The 17,926-nt window shown below is 46.9% G+C and overlaps 1 protein-coding gene across 1 annotated transcript in view; it reads right to left on the reverse strand.

The window, feature by feature from the left end:
- Window positions 1–11,504: 11,504 nt before the first annotated feature.
- Window positions 11,505–17,926, reverse strand: part of NALCN (sodium leak channel, non-selective) — a 285,453-nt gene continuing 279,031 nt past the window's right edge. Inside the window, exons 42-44 of the mRNA XM_065901958.1 lie at window positions 15,503–15,652; window positions 13,747–13,864; window positions 11,505–12,082 (exon numbers count right to left, since the gene is read on the reverse strand). Of these exons, the coding sequence (XP_065758030.1) occupies window positions 11,889–12,082; window positions 13,747–13,864; window positions 15,503–15,652 (462 nt within the window). The 3' untranslated portion in view covers window positions 11,505–11,888. The remainder of the gene's footprint in view (window positions 12,083–13,746; window positions 13,865–15,502; window positions 15,653–17,926) is intronic.

Raw genomic sequence — 17,926 nt, forward strand, 5'->3', positions numbered from 1 at the left:
TGCCCCTACAAGTAGAAAGCTTCAAGATTCTTTTAGAAGCCAGAATGATGGCTTCTGGTTAGGGTTTTCCTGGTCTGGCCAAGTGACATATAGGACAGTTCTCATCTGATTCCCCAAATAATTTAATAATTTCCCCCACTTTCCTCTTGGGGCAAAAGTTGCAACTACTGAGAAATTATCCTTATATGGACAATCATTTTATGTTTAAAGAATGACCAGGACTTTTCCTGGCGGTCCAGTATTTAAGACTCTGTGTTTCCACTGCAGGGGACACGGGTTCAATCCCTAGTTGGGGAATCTTAAGATTCCATGCACCACACAGCAAAGCTGAAAAATTAAAATAAAATAAGAATTGCCAATTGTTTATTCAGATGGAAATAAGCTAAAAATTCAATAATATCTTGGGCCTGTTTCCTTGTCATTATTTATAGATGCAAGGAAATCTGTTACAATCTGGGATGCAGTCTAAGGTTTAAACAACAGATTATGAAAAGAACTAGGCCTTGGTCAGGTTAATTTTACTAAAAGCCTTTAGGTCTTGGAGGATCAGTGAAGGCAAGAGAAAGGTTAACCCCAAGGGCTCCTGGTTGGTGAGCAAATACATCAAAGAGAAATTGCATTGTTCCTTAACCAACTTTTGACATTGTACAGACAATTTGAAGAGATGTGGAATGATAAACACACACAGGTTACAAGCAAGGAGCTCTTTCATTGCCTCTGTTTAGTAGGGAGTTTAACCCTTAGTTTTTCATGAGATGGCATTATTTTAATAGTAAATGTTGGTAGCAACAATCAACATGCAATCTGTCATTTTTCAATGCGGTCTTTCCTAAGAGAATATTTCTATCATATTTGACAGAAAGCACTATCTGAGGGGACGACAGAGGTTGAGATGGTTGGATGGCATCATCAACTCGATGGACATGGGTTTTGGTGGACTCCGGGAGTTGGTGATGGACAGGGAGGCCTGGCGTGCTGCGGTTCGAGCGGTCGCAAAGAGTCGGACACGACTGAGCGACTGAACTGACTGACTGACTGACTATCTGTCTATCATTTCCTTGGTCCACTGCGGTCTCATAAGCAGAAAATCAAGGAGAAGGTAAAGGAAGGGCTGGAGAAGTTAAGCCCATTATTTTGAGCTCTTATTGGTTTGAGAGGATCTGATCTTTTCCAGTCATATGTTTGCGAGAGAAGCAGGTGTAAAAAACATGCTGATGTTGATGGAAAAATAGAAGGTAGGCCATAGTGCTAAGTATGTAGTGCTAAGTAACCCACGAGACAAGTAGTGATGCTGATGTCATTATCTCAAAGTGCATGTATCCACGCCTAGCAATTAACACATGCTAAGCTAATGAGGATAGTGAAAAAGTTGGCTTACAGCTCAACGTTCAGAAAACTAAGATCATTGCATCCTGTCCCATCACTTCATGGAAAATAGATGGGGAAACAGTGGAAACAATGACTGACTTTATTTTTCTGGGCTCCAAAATCACTCCAGATGGTGATTGCAACCATGAAATTAAAAGACACTTACTCCTTGGAAGGAAAGTTATGAGCAACCTAGACAGCATATTAACGAGCAGAGACATTACTTTGTCAACAAAGGTCCGTCTAGTCAAGGCTATGGTTTTTCCAATGGTCAGGTATGGATGTGAGATTTGGACTATAAAGAAAGCTGCTGCTGCTAAGTCACGTCAGTCATGTCCAACTCTGTGTGACCCCATAGATGCCAGCCCACCAGGCTCCTGTCCCTGGGATTCTCCAGGCAAGAATACTGGAGTGGACTGCCATTTCCTTCTCCAGTGCATGAAAGTGAAAAGTGAAAGTGAAGTCACTCAGTCGTGTCCGACTCTTTGGGACCCCATGGACTGTAGCCTACCAGGCTCCTCCATCTATGGGATTTTCCAGGCAAGAATACTGGAGTGGGGTGCCATTGCCTTCTCTGAGTACCGAAGAATTGATGTTTTTGAACTGTGGTGTTGGAGACGACTCTTGAGAGTCCCTTGGACTGCAAGGAGATCCAACCAGTCCATCCTCAAAGAGATCAGTCCTGGGTGTTCATTGGAAGGACTGATGTTGAAGCTGAAACTCCAATACTTTGACCACCTGATGTGAAGAGCTGACTCATTTGAAAAGACCCTGATGCTGGGAAAGATTGAGGGCAGGAGGAGAAGGGGAGGACAGAGGATGAGATGGTTAGATGGCATCACTGACTCAGTGGACATTGGTTTCGGTGGACTCCTGGAATTGGTGATGGACAAGGAGGCCTGGCGTGCTGCAGTTCATGGGGTCACAAAGAGTCGGACACAACTGAGCGACTGAACTGAACTGAACTGAAGCTAATGAAGAGATGGTCCACTCCATCAATAACAAGATAAAGGTGGATTAATATTCTAAACTTAATATTCTAGACTTGATCATTGAGGGAAGGTATTTTGTGCTTCCATGACAGTCATTTAAACAAATACACAGGGACTTCCCTGGTGGTCCAGTGGTTAAGACTCTGCCTGCCAATGCAGGGGACACAAGTTCCATCCTTGATCTGGGAACTAAGATCCCACTTGCTGTGGAGCATCTGAGTCCGTGTGCTGTAACTACTGAGCCTTCAGGCCATGACTAGAGAGCCCGTGCATGCCAAGGAAAGATCCAGCATGAGGCAACTAAGACCCATCAATCAAATAAATAAATATTTAAAAAAACCCAAGTGCATAAGATGGATCTTCTCTCTAGAATATTTCTAATGAAACTGCTTCTGAGGCTTACAAATTGGGGCTCAGGAATCTGTTGGAAAACAATTTGGGGTATTCATTCATGAAATCGAAGGCAAAACCCATCATATTTATTTGGGCTTTCTTCATAGCAGGGAGAAGTATTAATAAACTACCATAGCACTCTTTCTGAATCTAAACTTGATGTCCCATGTGGAGGAAAATTCATGTGAGCTCTATTCTCATAGATTGAAAAAAAAAAAAAAACTAACCCAGAATCAAACAAAAAACAGGCCCAGATAGATAGCAGCAGCGGGCTGTGAGCCCTGGCCAGTCAATACAAGAAGCAGCTGGTGCCCTGGCTCAGACTTCGCCTTTATAACCAGAGGTTGTTAGCTTTCACCCTCTATCAAGTAATTGCTTGAGGGGGAAAATGTTCAAATTGCCTTGCATATCACTCATTTCCCTTTCCTATAGATTCTCCCCCTCACCCCCTCTCTTCCCGGGACATCGATTTTTCTTCCTTGGGTTTTAGAGAAAGCTTTGCTCCCCAGGGATCTCCATCTGGCCTGCTGACCGCAGCGTTATTCACGCTTTTCCAGGCAGCCGTGTGTGACACCTGCCGCTGGAGCTCAGCCCGGCTCCTGCCTCTGGAGGACGTCGGTCTGAGCTTCAGATGGGAGGAACCGGAAACCTTCAGGCAGAAGAGATTTAAGATCTCTGATCTCAGAAACGCTCACAGTGCTTGCTTCATCTATCACTGCATGTCACGTGGCGCCTGCTGTGAGATGGCTTACAGACAGGGAATGGGCTGGGGGAACCTGTGTGCGTCCTGAGGGGCTCAGGGCATGCCCCCCACCCCCACCCATCACCCCACCCACACAGCCAGCCCGTACTTCTGGCCCTGAAGAAAGGAGATTTTCTGAAGAAGGGAGGTTTGATGTCAGTGAGGGTGGTCTCTGAAACCCATTGTGAACAGAGCTGTTGGACCTTTACCAGAGCTGGTGAGAGCCCACACTGTTCACACGTGCTTGTTCTTGTTCAGTCGCTCAGTCGTGTCTGGCTCTTTGTGACCCCGTGGACTGCAGCACGCCAGGCCTCCCTGTCCATCACCAGCTCCCGAGCTCGCTCAGACTCAGGTCCATCAAGTCGGTGACGCCCTCCAACCATCTTGTCCTCTGTCGTCCCTTCTCCTCCTGCCTTCGATCTTTCCCCGCATCAGGGTCTTTTCTAATGAAAAGGTCAGCATCAGGGTCTTTTCATGTGTGCTTACAGGCTCGCAAACATCTCCCATGACTCACAGTCTCAGACAGAGGCAGGTGAAGCAGGTATCAATTTAAAAAAAATTTTTTTTTTTTTACTGTGTAGAAGTCACTTAATATAAAACGTAACTATTTTTAAACATACTTAACTGTACAGTTCAGTGGCCCCGGGTATTTTCACGTGGTTGTGCAACTCGCACGATCATCCATGCAGGATACATATTAAGTTAACTGTGAGGCGAGCAGAAGTAACGCAGCTTAGATTAGGAGCAGGCCTTCCTACTATCAGGTAGCTTTCGCTTAACAATGACCACTGTTTGCCAATTAGGACCAATTAGCTTTCACCGATGTTTGCCAATTAGGAAATTAGGAATGGGGCGGAAACCCCCAGGAAAGTCCCGCCCGCGCGAAAGTATTGACCAATGAAATTGTTCTGCAAACGTGTAACCAATCTGCTTCTCACTCTATAAATTTGTGTAACAGCTTGGGCTCGGGGCTCTCTGACCCGCACCACTGCGTTGGTTGCGGCAGGGAGTCCTGACTCGAGTCAGTAATAAACTTCCCTTCCTGCGAGTTGCATTGTCTTGGAAGCCTTCTCTCTTCCCACTCGGGGATTCGGACATCGGGCATAACATTAACAGCAGGTGTCACTGGCATCTCCTTTTACAGAAGAGAAATGAGAGGGTGTGAGAGGTGGGGTGACTCGTGGGGAGCCTGCCCTGTGCTCCGGGGAAACAGGAGACCAGGATACCCCTCCCCGCCCTCCCTGCCTCCATAGCACCCCCACCCGCCTTGCTCTGGAAAACTGCTTTCTGCGGAGAGCCATCCTTCCCCACAACTTGGATAGGGCAGACTTCCCTGCTGGCTCTGTGGTAAGGAGTCCACCTGCCAATGCAGGAGACGCAGGAGACAAGGGTTCGATCCCTGGGTGGGGAAGATCCCCTGGAGAAGGAAATGGCCACCCACTCTAGTGATCTTGCCTGGAGAATCCCATGGACAGAGGAGCCTATAGTCCATGGGGTCATGAAGAGTGGGACATGACTTAGTGACTAAACAACAACTCTGAAGTCTTTTGTTTCCTGTGACGAGGTCAGACCATCCAACTTGCCTCATAAGTGCTTAGGTATTTGACTGGTTAAGACAAATTATCTGCTATCTTGACTAGCTCAAACTTTCCTCTGACCTCCTTACCCCAGACCCTTGAACTTTGACTTTCCCTAAGCCTGAGCCAAATGGGAATGTGGAAAATGCTCCTTGAGGCTGACCTCAGCGGAAAGACACTTCCTGCTCAAATATCTAATCCTGTTATCCACTCCTCACCTCTCTTCTCCGCCTCCCTCTCGGTCCCCACGCCCAACCATACCTGGGGTTAGCATTGCTCATTCCTCCCTGCCGCCTGACCTTGGAGTATTTAGTGAGAGCCTTCTTCCTCCTCCAATGGTCTTTTCGAATACAGTCCCTCTTTTCCTAAGTCAGGATTGGGGTTTTATCTGATGGGTCACAGCCTAAGATGAAAGGTGGCCTCCTATCACCTAGCCTCAGTCACCCATGTGGTGTGACTGTCACACCAGCCAGGGGTGGGTGTTGAATGGTGGCCCTGAACCCAGACGCCACTTATTCCAGGCTTGGGTCCCATGGGTCTTTCTCTGTACTCATGCAGCCCTGTCCCCTGCTGGAGTCTCTGGAATAAAGCTCTTTTACAAGAATGGAAGAGCCATCTCAAACATCTGGGGCCCTGGGGAGGTTTATGTTACTTTGTCCCACTGGTTTTTACCTTCACCTGAGAACAAGCTGTCTGTGATCCACCAAAGAGTGAGTTAAAGGGAAGAATGGAATAAGGATAAAGGATGGAAAAATGAGAACTGTTAACAAGGGTTGATGTTCTGGGATAAATTCCAGGGATATCAGATATTCTTATTTGCTTGCTTAGTCGCTCAGTTGTGTCTGACTCTATTGTGACCCCCATGGACTGTAGCCCACCAGGCTCCTCTGTTCATGGAATTTTCCAGGCAAGAATATGGAGTGGGTTGCCTTTTCCTACTCCAGGGGCTCTTCCTGACCCAGGGATTGAACCTTCGTCTTTTGGATCTTCTGCATTGCAGATGGGTTCTTAACCACTACCACCACCTGGGAAGCCTCATCCTTATTTGTAGGTGGGTTAGGAAATTTCCAAAGCAATTCCATTTTTTCAAACGGAAGAACCACACATGTGCCGATAGGCTCTTTACAGATGCTGGAGCTACCAAGATGGACGGGTCAACCAGCCTTGCCCGTCTGGTCTCATGGAACATTCAGATTCATGATCAGCACTGGAGAAGCAGGACCCAGGGTACCTGAACAGTGGTCCGTGGTTACTTTAGTGCTTGGGTAGTGGTCTCAGTAATGGTGTAATTTGTTGGCCCACATCATACATTTTTCTTTCCTGCAATACCAAGAGCAGAGGAAAAGGCCTTCAAGTAGAAATCCTGGGCTTCATTTTATATTGCTTTGTTCTGATGATAATCTATGAACCCTGCAGTCAATATTTCTGTAGCTTGTTGGTCACCACATACCGTGTATTCTCAAGCTTGCCCTGGAAAAACCTTCTCAATGAGCCACCTGCAACATTACCGGCTTTTGTGGCTGAATTCCTTAAAATCCAATATGTTCTGAAGGATGTGATCAATAAGCAGATGGCTCAAACCTGTACCCGGGCCAAGAAACGAGGCGTCTAATTAGCAGTTCGCCCAGGGTGTGAGGCAACTGTGGAGAGGCGTGGGGACCCTGCCTGGTCTGGGAGGCTCCTGGCTGGGACACTCAGGGCTGGCAATGTGACATGTCGGCACGAGGTGGCTTTTGGAAGTGAGAACACAGCCAGGATCTTCAGGCTGTGCTCATTAGGGCTTCACAGAATTCCCAATTATCTCTTGACCTGGCCCAGAGCAAGGGCCCCTTTTCATTGCCCTGCAAAAGGAGTCAGTGGATCGGAAAGGACACCCGATTTGAGGTTCTCCACTGGGGCTTCCCTGGTGGCTCAGATGGTAAGGAATCTGCCTGCAGTGCGGGAGACTCGGGTTCAATCCCTGGGTCAGAAAGATTCCCTGGAGAAGGGAATGGCAACCCACTCTAGTATTCTTGCCTGGAGAATCCCGTGGGCAGAGGAGCCTGACACTGGGCTGCAGTCCATGGGGTCCCAAAAAGTCGGACACGACTGATAGATGAACACTTTCACTTTCATGAGTTTGGCTCTGCAGTTGAGTTGGTAGAACGCAGAGATGCAGTGTTCGCTGGGATGAGCGCGTGGTGGAGCAAAGCCAGGCTCTTGGAGCAGGATGGTTTGGAGCCCTGCATGGGGCTTAGGAAGAGATAACTTGTGAGAAGAGCCCGATGAAGTCCTGGGGGTGTTTCAGTGAGTCTGTGGGTCCCACCCGAGGCATCAGGAGAGCCCAGTCTCCTCCTGACTCGACTCTTGGCTCAGACAGGAGCAGAAGGAGGGCTTTCTCTTCTCCGTGCCTGGGGGTCAGGGGGCGGTGCAGGGGGCCGCTGCTGAGTGTCCCCCAGAACCAGAGGAGAGAGCTGAGTCCTCTGCGGCACCACCCCTGGGGTCGCCAGCATGCTGTTCCTCAGCTTTGTGGTGCTCTCCGTGTTCCCCAGGGTAGGGGCCCTCCGTGCTGTTTCCAAGGTGAAATGCAGATGCTGATAAAGACGACAGTGCCTGGAGTCTGATACACCCCCAGACAACCGTCCTGATGCTCCTGGGACCAGTGAAGACCCAGGAGGTCCAGCCTGTGCCTGTGGCGAGTGACTTGTCTCTCAAGTCCTTTGATGTAGCCTCCTGAATCAGGATGAGCCCCTTGACAGCAAGCAAACACACTGATTCAGGGGATGGTGATGATGAGACGCCCTCATACAACTTTTGGAGACTGTACTCACGAGAGATGAGTGACAATTCTTCCTGGTATTTCTGGCAGCTATTTTACCAAACTGTGCCGCAAGAATTCTGTGGAATATACTTTGCTTCCTGTGCGGATAACCAAAAAAGATCATTAAAAAAATCATTTCCACCTAATTAGTGGGAACTTCATTTTATTGGCAAAGTTTTTCAGAAAACTTTTAAAATGTGTTTAAATCATCTAAATCTGTCAGTCTAGTCCTGAATCTGTCATTCTCTAATTGAGTTATTTTGATAGTTATATATGGTATTGTCTACACAGTTAATAGCCACATGTAAAGCCATAACACAAATAAATAATCAATGCTTTTTTTTTTTTAAACCCTCTAACGTTCAAATGGGACTTGAATATTTACTCAGCATAGTACAGGAAGATGTTAAATTTTGAATGAGTGATACACCATACTGGGGAAAAGAAGAGACTAATCAATTTAAACCAGATATACTGGTCAAATACAGAAAGCAAGCGGATGTGGAAGCATAATTTAAGTGTGGCTTTGGAACTGTTTCGCTATTTCAATTTGGCTCCTAGGTTTTGGGATACGATGGTGTAGGGTATATTAAAAATGAGAAAAATGTTTCATTTTGAGAAAATGCATATAACAAAATTTACCATTTTAATCATTTCCGGTGTACGGTTCAGTAGTCTCACGTACATTCACACTGTTGTGCAACCCATCTCACATTATCATGCAAAACTGAAACTCTATCCATTGAAAGGCAAGTCCCCTTTCCCCCAGCCCGTGGGAACCACCACTCTACTGTTCCTATGAACTTTACTACTCTTGATACCTCACATAAACGGCATCATACAGTATTTGTCTTTATATGGCAGGCTTATTTCACTTAGTATAATGTCCTCAAGGTTCATCCTTGTATCAGAATTTCCTTACTTTTTAAGTAAGCTCTCTCTTGTCTTCTTATAAGGACACCAGTCATACTGCATTAAGTGCCCACCCTACTCTGGAATGACCTCACTGTAACTTAACTCTATGAATCTGTAAAGACCCTGTTCCCAAACGATCGCATCTGCAGGGACCAGGAGCTAGAATTCCAACACATCTTTTTTTGGGGGGGGGTGGGCGGAGGGGTGACTCAATTCAGTCCATAACAAGGGAGAGACGGGGCCACGTGAGTGGGGTTCTCATCTTCACCTAGGGCTTTCACCTAGGAATTTCAACTAGGGCTGCCTTGCTTTGCCAGCTTAGTACTTGGGGATCCTTTGAAGGACTTTGACGAAGAGCGCCATTGGTGGCAGCATACTGAAAACCACCTGAGTGTGGTACATGCCACTTCCTACAGAGAGACAAACATATCATTCAGTTGGCCTAGAAGCTGCTTTTCCTTGAGGTTTTAGGGTCCAGTTTCTCTTCTGCACGCCCGATCCTATTTGGCGTGTGCTGCGCACAGACGGCCAGTCCCCGCTGATGGCTGTTGTGGTTGACCCACCACTGAGATTCGAGTGAATAGCCTCAGTCTGGCCATTCTCCCCATCCTCATCCCCTCTGAGTCCCCTGAATCACCATATGTGTGATGCATGGGTGGTCTGGTGCCCTGGGGGGCCCTGCGTCAAGCATTCTATCCCTGACGCTTTCTGATGCCCCCGGAACCCACAGCGTCCCTTAATTAGAGGCAGTGGGTGGCATGACGGCAGGATTAGTGTCAGTGCCTGGCCTCCCTCAGGATCAGGGGACGCTGTGGGCCAGGTGTTCCCATCTGCATAACCGGCCTGTTTATAAGTTGATGAAAAATCTCAAAGCAGGGTGGGGCATGTTATCTTCTGGGCTTACGGTCCACTCTGCTGGCTTCAGGAAGAGGCTGGCCCTGAGTCCCACGGGGGGCGTGTAACTGTTTCCTTTCACTGCAAATGGAGGGTGCTATAGCTTTAATGCATTGCTATTTTGCCATCGCTGCAGAATGAACAACAATGATGTTCTGCTGAGCATCAGTTACAAACATTTTAGGAAAGGCTCAGCCGTTTTGGACGATGAGGCTGTATCACTCAAGCGTAATGAGCCAAGAGGAGAAACACGCTGTTTGCATGCAGCGCTAGTACAGACCCGTGCCCTGGCCGCCTGAGCTCCTTTTCTGCTCTGTTGTGAATTTGGAAGATACAGGGTGTTCGTTCAGCCTTACAAGCACTAACGTGAAAGGAACACTCTGGCTTAGGGACTGAGCTGAAATGAATACCAGGGACAGTGCTTCTGCCAGCTAATTATCGACAGAATATTCAGAGTTTGCAAAATGCCAGCTCCTTGGCGGCCCCACCTCCAAGCCTCCCTCCTATCCTCCCCCCAAGTCCACACACAAGAAAAGGGTTTAGAGCTGATCATCAGCTTGGAGTAAATTCTTTTACAAATCCAATATTTATTTTCTTATGTACAAAAAGGAAACTCCATATGAACATAAAAATGAAATAAAATCCTTTTGGCTGCACTGACTTTAATTGTCTATTATCTTGTCACAATTAATCATATAAACGCTGTATGGACTGTCACCACCATGTCACATTTGTTATACAGAGGGAATGTGATATTTGGCTAGTTTAAGAATGTTAAATAGAGAGAAACAGAAAGAGGTCACACAGAACCTGGGGACTGGGGTGGTGGTCAAAGGATTCTGAGATCATCATTCTATTGAAGTCATCTGAACAGCAAGTCTCCAATTACAAATAGTGTAGTCAAAGCCCCAATGTACCTCCGCTTGGTTGACGCAACGTAAGAGAACCAAGGTTCCATCCAGAGGGCATGGACCACTGATGTGTGAAACAAATACAGCTGAGTTGTCAGATATCTAAACTGTGAGCTGAGAGCGAGATTCTGGAGAGTACCATTATTTCTACAGGAGAATCTGGTAGCAAGGGCATCATTAAAAAAACAAAAAAATTCACTTTGCTGCATCGGGTCTTGGTAGCAGTGCACAAGCATGTGGGATCTTAGATTCCTAGGGATCAAACCCACGTCCCCTGCATTGCAAGGCAGATTCTCAACCATCGGACCACCAAGGAAGTTTCAGCAAGGCCATCATTTTGAAATGAACACGGCAATGGTGTGTTGCGGCCAACTTATAATGTCTTTGCTGATTTATGGCCAAAGGGACCAACCTTGGGTAAGAGATGAAGCCAATGATAACATCACACATGTGAAGATTTTTAAATTAAGCGGAATCATGTAGTTTTACTTTTTTTTTTTGCTAAACTGTGATTAAAGGGCTTTTAAAGAAACTCAACATCTTCATGTAACCATGCTCCCCCTGAGTGATCTATGTACAGCTTTATTTTAAACCAGTCAGCTCTTCAGGCCAATTCTTTGCTTGATACCTATACACGGAATTCTCTTGGGAGCAGGCCACAGTTCCACTGAGTGACCGGGAACAGATACTGACTTGTTCTGATCTCTAAATAGCTTGTGCAGATTTTAAAAAATAACGTAAGAAAAAGAACAGACTTTTTAAAATTCAGAATCTGTAGTTTGTAAAACTACTATCATTTTAGCATGAGCTCGGTGCTGACCTTTGCAGATCAATCATAAATAATAAATTCTCCCAAGAAAAGTATTTCTAGAAGAAGTAGGAAAACCACAAACTAAAACTATACCTCCCACACTATAAATATCAGCTACTTTGGGCTAAGCACTCTTTCAGGGGGTGGTAATAATGCATAAGAGTATACACGAATATATACCTTAGTTTACATAGACAATGTGAAATTTTAAATGATCTACATCTGGCATTAGTATAGTGTCTAATATTATGAATACTGCCACCATGCTGATTCTCTTGAATTTGTGGCAATAACTCATCACAAATACAGCTTTGATGGACCCAGTTTTATGCCTTCCCATGGCAGGATCCAGAAATTAGTTCTAAAAAATCTTGTTACAAGTTGGACTTAAATTATACATCAATTACGGATTGCTCACTGGACAATGAAAGCACACATCAGAAGTCAGTTTTCGCCAGTGGACTTTTATCTGCATTGGTTTCCACCTAAATGTCCAGAAGGTCATCTCCGCTTTCATCACTCTCCACAGTCAGCTGCCGGGTCCACCACTTCTTAACCTCGGAACCACAGGAAGCGGTGTCCGTCATGGGGTTCATTTTGCACACGACAGATTTCATTGTGGTCCGCCCTCCAAACCGTAAGTTGACCGAAGACACGGAGTGGCTTATTGGTTTTGGTGCTGTCGAATCAATAAAAGCCCCGTGAACAACATGGTGTGGTCCCCCAACCCCGGCCCCATCGCAAGCTATTCCTGAAACACCCTGATGGTCCCATCAGTCATAGGACCTGCTTTCCACGAGCAGGTCCTATCCATAGATGTCACATATGAAACCTTTCCAAGCACTGGATTCTGGATATTCGTAATGGGGGCTTCTCAGGTGGTGCCAGTGGTAAAGAACCTATCTGCCAATGCAGGAGACATAAGAGATGCAGGTTCAATCCCTGGGTGTGGAAGATCTCCTGGAGGAGGGCCTGCCAACCCACTCCAGTATTCTTGCCTGGAGAATCCCAAGGACAGAGGAGCCTGGCGGGCTACAGTTCATGGGGTAGCAAAGAGCTGGACGTGATTTAACAACTAAACAACAACAGGAAGAAAGACTTCCCTCTCTGCTGTTAAGAGGCATTGGACAAACGTAAGAAGCCCCCACTTCCCTGTGGGCTGAGTTATCCACAGAGAAAGCACTGAACCAGGAAGATCACTGCTCTCCCTCAGTCTGCATGCCCTGAATGGGATTATCCTGGTTTTCCATGCTGCTCTAGAAGAAAACTCTCTCACTGAGTCAGTAATATGTGGAAAATAATAGGGTTGTGAGGATCAAGTGAAGGAACAGATGGAAGGCAGTTAGGATAGTGATTGGTGTACAGTAAGTACTGAAACATATTACACTGCACTGAATAGGTTTTGTTGTTCTTTCTTTGAGAACCCTATGTCATTTTCTGAGTGACATGTACCCACCCACCTACGCCCTCTTAGAGTAAACGCATGTTGCCTAAGTTAGGGAATGCCTGGAATGTGCACTGGAAGCCTGTGGTGGTAATCTCTCGATCTTTCCATGTTGTGGTTATAATATCTTTGCTAACAGGGGCTGCTGAGACTTCCTTGGTGGCACAGTGGTTAAGAATCTCCCTTCCAATGCAGGAGATGAGGGTTCGATCCCTGACCTGGGAAATAAGATCCCACAGGTCACGGGACAACTAAGCCCATGTGCCACAACTAGAGAAGTTTATGCACTGCAAGGAAGACCCACCTCAGCCTAATAAATAAATAAATAAAACTATTAAAAAAAATAGGAGCTTCCTTCTCTATTAGCTGAAAACAAGGGCTAACATTGTTCCACTTAGAGAAGCCATTTTGAGGAAAATGTTTCTGATGAGGGAAGTACATTTTTCATCATTTCACTGTCTACATATAACTTTTCTGTTGTTTTTGGCCACACTGCATGACTTTCTGGAATCTTACTTTCAGACTAGGGATTGAACCCAGGCCCCCTACAATGAAACTTGATATCTGAGCCGCTGGACCACCAGTGGTGGTTCACTCCCTAGTCTGACCTGAATTCTGAAATTCAAGACCCCAAACACACAAAGAGGACTGATACCCTTCAGACCCTGATGCTGGGAAAGATTGAGGGCAGGAGGAGAAGAGGACAACAGAGGATGAGGTGGTTGGATGGCATCACCGACTCAATGGATATGAGTTTGGGTAAACTCCGGGAGATGGTGAAGGACAGGGAAGCCTGACGTGCTGCAGTCCACGGGGTCGCAGAGTCAGACACGACTGAGCGACTGAACAACCACCTTTCAGATGAGCCAATCGCTGGAGAAAGGACTTGCTGTACTTACCGGAGGGCAGGCGCCACTGCCCGAACTTCCGCTGGGGCTTCCCGGCCTCGGCTGCGTCCTGGCGACCCCCTCCCCGGTCCGAGAGGGTGGGGCTCAGGAGTTGCTGCTGGCTGCTCGACTGTAGGGGTGGGGGTGGGCGGAGAGTCAGGCGGTTATCCCTCACCACGGGCTCTCCACCACCCTCCTCTGTGCAGTGGCCTGGCCCCTCATTTCAGTTTAAGAAAGGAAGAAAGCCCCGCGGGAAAGCCAAGTGGGGAAAACCGTATGGACCCATTGTATCCATCAGGGGGAATGGAAGAACGAACATGGGCAAAAGGGTCAAGGAAACTTTGACAAAGTCACCACTGCACACTGTGAGGATGAAAAGCCTGACTTTCCAGGTGGCCCCTTTTCTTGGGCGTCCCTCCTGGATTCCTCCATTCCACAGCTTCAAGCCTCCTACTCCTGGGGGCACCGCCATGCACCAGGACAGCAGGGAAGGGCTTCTAGGAAGAAGTGGGGGTAGCGGGGATGACCTGCTTTGGGGGCAGCACATGATTGTCAACCTGGGGGTCAGCGCCTAGAGCTTCCAGATGAATCCTCAGCAGATGAAACTCTGGGATGAGCCCCGGAGGAGAAAGAGACTTGGATCAACTAAGACTGAGGTCAAGGAGAAATGCTCGGATTTCCTCCACGCATCTCACCCAGTCTCTGCCTTACCAGCATCTTCTCCTTCCCTATCGGCACTGTGGTCCTCACCTCTCTTCGAATTTTTTAACCCCAGACCAGAATGCTCAGCCAGCATCACCTCCCTGCTTCGCCAGCCCCCAGGTGACTACTGCTGGCCACCCTCAGGGCAGACAGGTGGCAGGGCCATTGTAGGTGTCCCACGTTGTCCCCCGTGTTGACCGTTCTGGCCCAAGTCTCAGTGGCCCATGATTCCTACTGGCTGGCGGTCCGGGAGAGCCAATGCCATGTGAATCCACCCAAAACAGGGCTGGGGCGCAAGAGGCCCCTTGGAAGGTCCTGTTCGGCCACGGAGCCCCGGGCGTCAGTGTCTGTCACCAGCTCTGACTGTGTCACTACACATCACGATGCTGGACCAGCTCCACCTGATTCACACTGAAAGCCTCACAAGGCCTGGGTCCTCTGCCAGCTGCTTCTCACCCACACGCTCTCCAGGAGGCTGGTGACACTGAGCTGTTTTATGGACGTGCAGATGGAGGCTGGAAATGAAGCTAGGCTGAGCCCCAGTACACAGAAGGTCCTTATGCTAAGCCTCCCCGATTTCCATATGCTCTTCTGATGCCCGACAAAAGGAGGACTAATCCTCGGTGAGCCTGTTTAAGGAGGCTGAAGGCCAATTGCAAACCTTTTGCTCACTTGACTGCAAATTTCTAGGACTTGGTGAGGAAGAGAAAATATTGAGGGCAGAACTTTAGCCCGTATTCTCCTAAGTCACGGGCTATGGCTGGACTCAAACCCTTACAGACGTGATATTAACTCTTTAGACAAATATCAACAGGATTATTAAGTTTAGAGCATTCCTTTTTTTTTTTGTATCCATATAAATCAGAATCTTTTGAAATAAGTTCCACAAATTCAGGGATGACAAGGACACAAACATAAACTGGATCAATATGTTGCAGTCATTTTTTTTTTTAAATCAACTTCACTTCCTATTAGAAGTAGCATCACTTGTGTAGAATGTCTACGTGAATGGCACCAGCTCCTGTTCTGTGAACGTTCATGGGGGACAGACGCCCCCTGCCCATACCTCGTGTTGCACGCTGTTGTCCTGACTGTTGGTCTTCAAGTCCTCGCTGGGCTGCGTGGTCTCGATGCTGGGCGGGTTGAGGATCCGCTTCAACTCCTGCTGTTGGCTCTGCTTCAGGCTGATGATGATGCTGCAGGACTGCTGCTGTTTCTATGGAGACAGGATCCTTCTTTCAGGAACGGGAAAGTCAGCCCAACATCCCCTACCCCCACCATTCAAATCTTCCTCTCTTCTTCTCCACCAAAGGACCTGCCTGCCGGGTGACCACTTGAAAGAAAAATAGAAAGAAGGAAAGAAAGCAGGAAAGGGAAGTCACTCAGTCGTGTCCGACTCTTTGTGACCCCGTGGGCTGTAGCCTACCAGGCTCCTCCACCCGTGGAATTTCCCAGGCAAGAGTACTGGAGTGGGTTGCCATGTCCTTCTCCAGGGGATCTTTCCGACCCAGGGATTGAACCCGGGTCTCCCGCATTGCAGGCAGACACTTTACCATCTGAGCCACCAGGGAAGCCTGATGACCACTTAAAGAGCTTCCAAATGAGAGTTTTTTCTTGATGGGTATCAGATAGCTTTAGAGGAGGGCTTGGAGTGTTCATCTGCATAACAATCCTTATGTTCACTGATACTACCATGTAAGTGTTATTTTAAACAGAATTGTTTTTCCTTCTTTTTAAACAATTTTTAATTGAAATATAGTCAATTTATAATATCATCTAAGTTTCAGGTGTACAGCCCAGCCATATCCCTGGCGGCTCAGATGGTAAAGAATCTGCCTGCAATGCAGGAGAGGTGGGTTTGATTCCTGGGTCAGGAATATATATATATATATATATATATATATATATAATGGAGAAGGAAATGACAACCCACTCCAGTATTCTTGCCTGGGAAATCCCAAGGACAGAGGAGACTGGCAAGTTACAGTTCATGGGGTCACAAAGAGTTGGACACAACTGAAGGGACTTAGCATGTAGCAGCATACTCTCTCTCACACACACACACACATACACACACTCTTTTTCAGGTATTTTCTCCTTATAGGTTATTTCACAATACTGAATACAGTTCCCTATATTATACGGTGTGACAGGATTTTTAGATCATTAACATGAGTTTTTATTTTTTTCCCCTTCTTTTCTTATTCTATGCTCACTAAGCCAAAGTAGCTCGCTCCTTTCCTCTGAGTTCTAAGAAGCAGGACACCTGGGTGGTTGAGAGAAACCCTTGCTTTGTTCTAGGCTGGCTCTGGTCGCAGCGGCCAACCTGTCCTGGCACACACTGAGGCTAGGACGTTCTGGGAGAGAGTCAGCAATGCCCGTGCCCTGCCAGGGCCTGTGGGGGGCAGACGTGAGCCCTGACCTAGCAGGGCTGACGGGGCGGGGGGTGGGGAACACTGAGCGAACTCAGAAGTGGGGGGGGGGGGGCATCTGTCACAGCTGCCTTGCTATAGGAGGCTGGACTGGCCTTTTCTCTGGGGACCTTTTCTCCTCCAATAGGTACGCTTTGCAGTTGATGTTCTTAGAAATAAGATAAAACATCTGTTCTGTATAAACGTTTACTGGTTCATTTGATTTCCCCAACCCGTGTGTGAAAGTGAAAGTGAAGTCACTCAGCCATGTCTGACTCTTTGCAACCCCATGGACTGTAGTCTGCCAGGCTCCTCCATTCATGGGATTTTCAAGGCAAGAATACTGGAGTGGGTTGCCATTTCCAAGCATAGGTCAAAAGCATTCATAAAAGTCATGACTAAATAGAAAAGCTGACTGCAAACACAGTCAACACAGTATACATTCATTGATTTATGAATTAGAGAATCTTAAAGCTTATAGTTCAGGAAGCAGATCATAACTTTTGGGGACAGGTGGTCTTTAACTAAAGATCAAACAACACTGTCAACAATACACTGGGCATTTTAGGGGCAATTTAAAAGTAGCTTTGTCAATTCAATTGCCATTCAAACACGTAGAGATTGTTGGCATTGTGAACACCTGCCTTTTGTAAAAGGTGATTGTAAATATTTTAATATCCATAAACTGCTTTTTATGGTTAGAACTGGACATGGAACAACAGACTGTTTCCAAATAGGAAAAGGAGCATGTCAAGGCTGTATATTGTCATCCTGCTTGTTTTAACTTATATTTGGAGTACATCATGAGAAACGCTGGGCTGGAAGAAGCCCAAGCTGAAATCAAGATTGCCGGGAGTAATATCAACAACCTCAGATATGCAGATGACACCACCCTTATGCCAGAAAGTGAAGAGGAACTAAAAAGCCTCTTGATGAAAGTGAAAGAGGAGAGTGAAAAAGTTGGCTTAAAGCTCAACATTCAGAAAACTAAGATCATGGCATCTTGTCCCATCACTTCATGGAAAATAGATGGGGAAACAGTGGAAACAGTGTCAGACTTTATTTTTTTGGGTTCCAAA

Source organism: Muntiacus reevesi, chromosome 11 (genome assembly GCF_963930625.1).
Source record: "Muntiacus reevesi chromosome 11, mMunRee1.1, whole genome shotgun sequence".
Classification (NCBI taxonomy): Eukaryota; Metazoa; Chordata; class Mammalia; order Artiodactyla; family Cervidae; genus Muntiacus; species Muntiacus reevesi.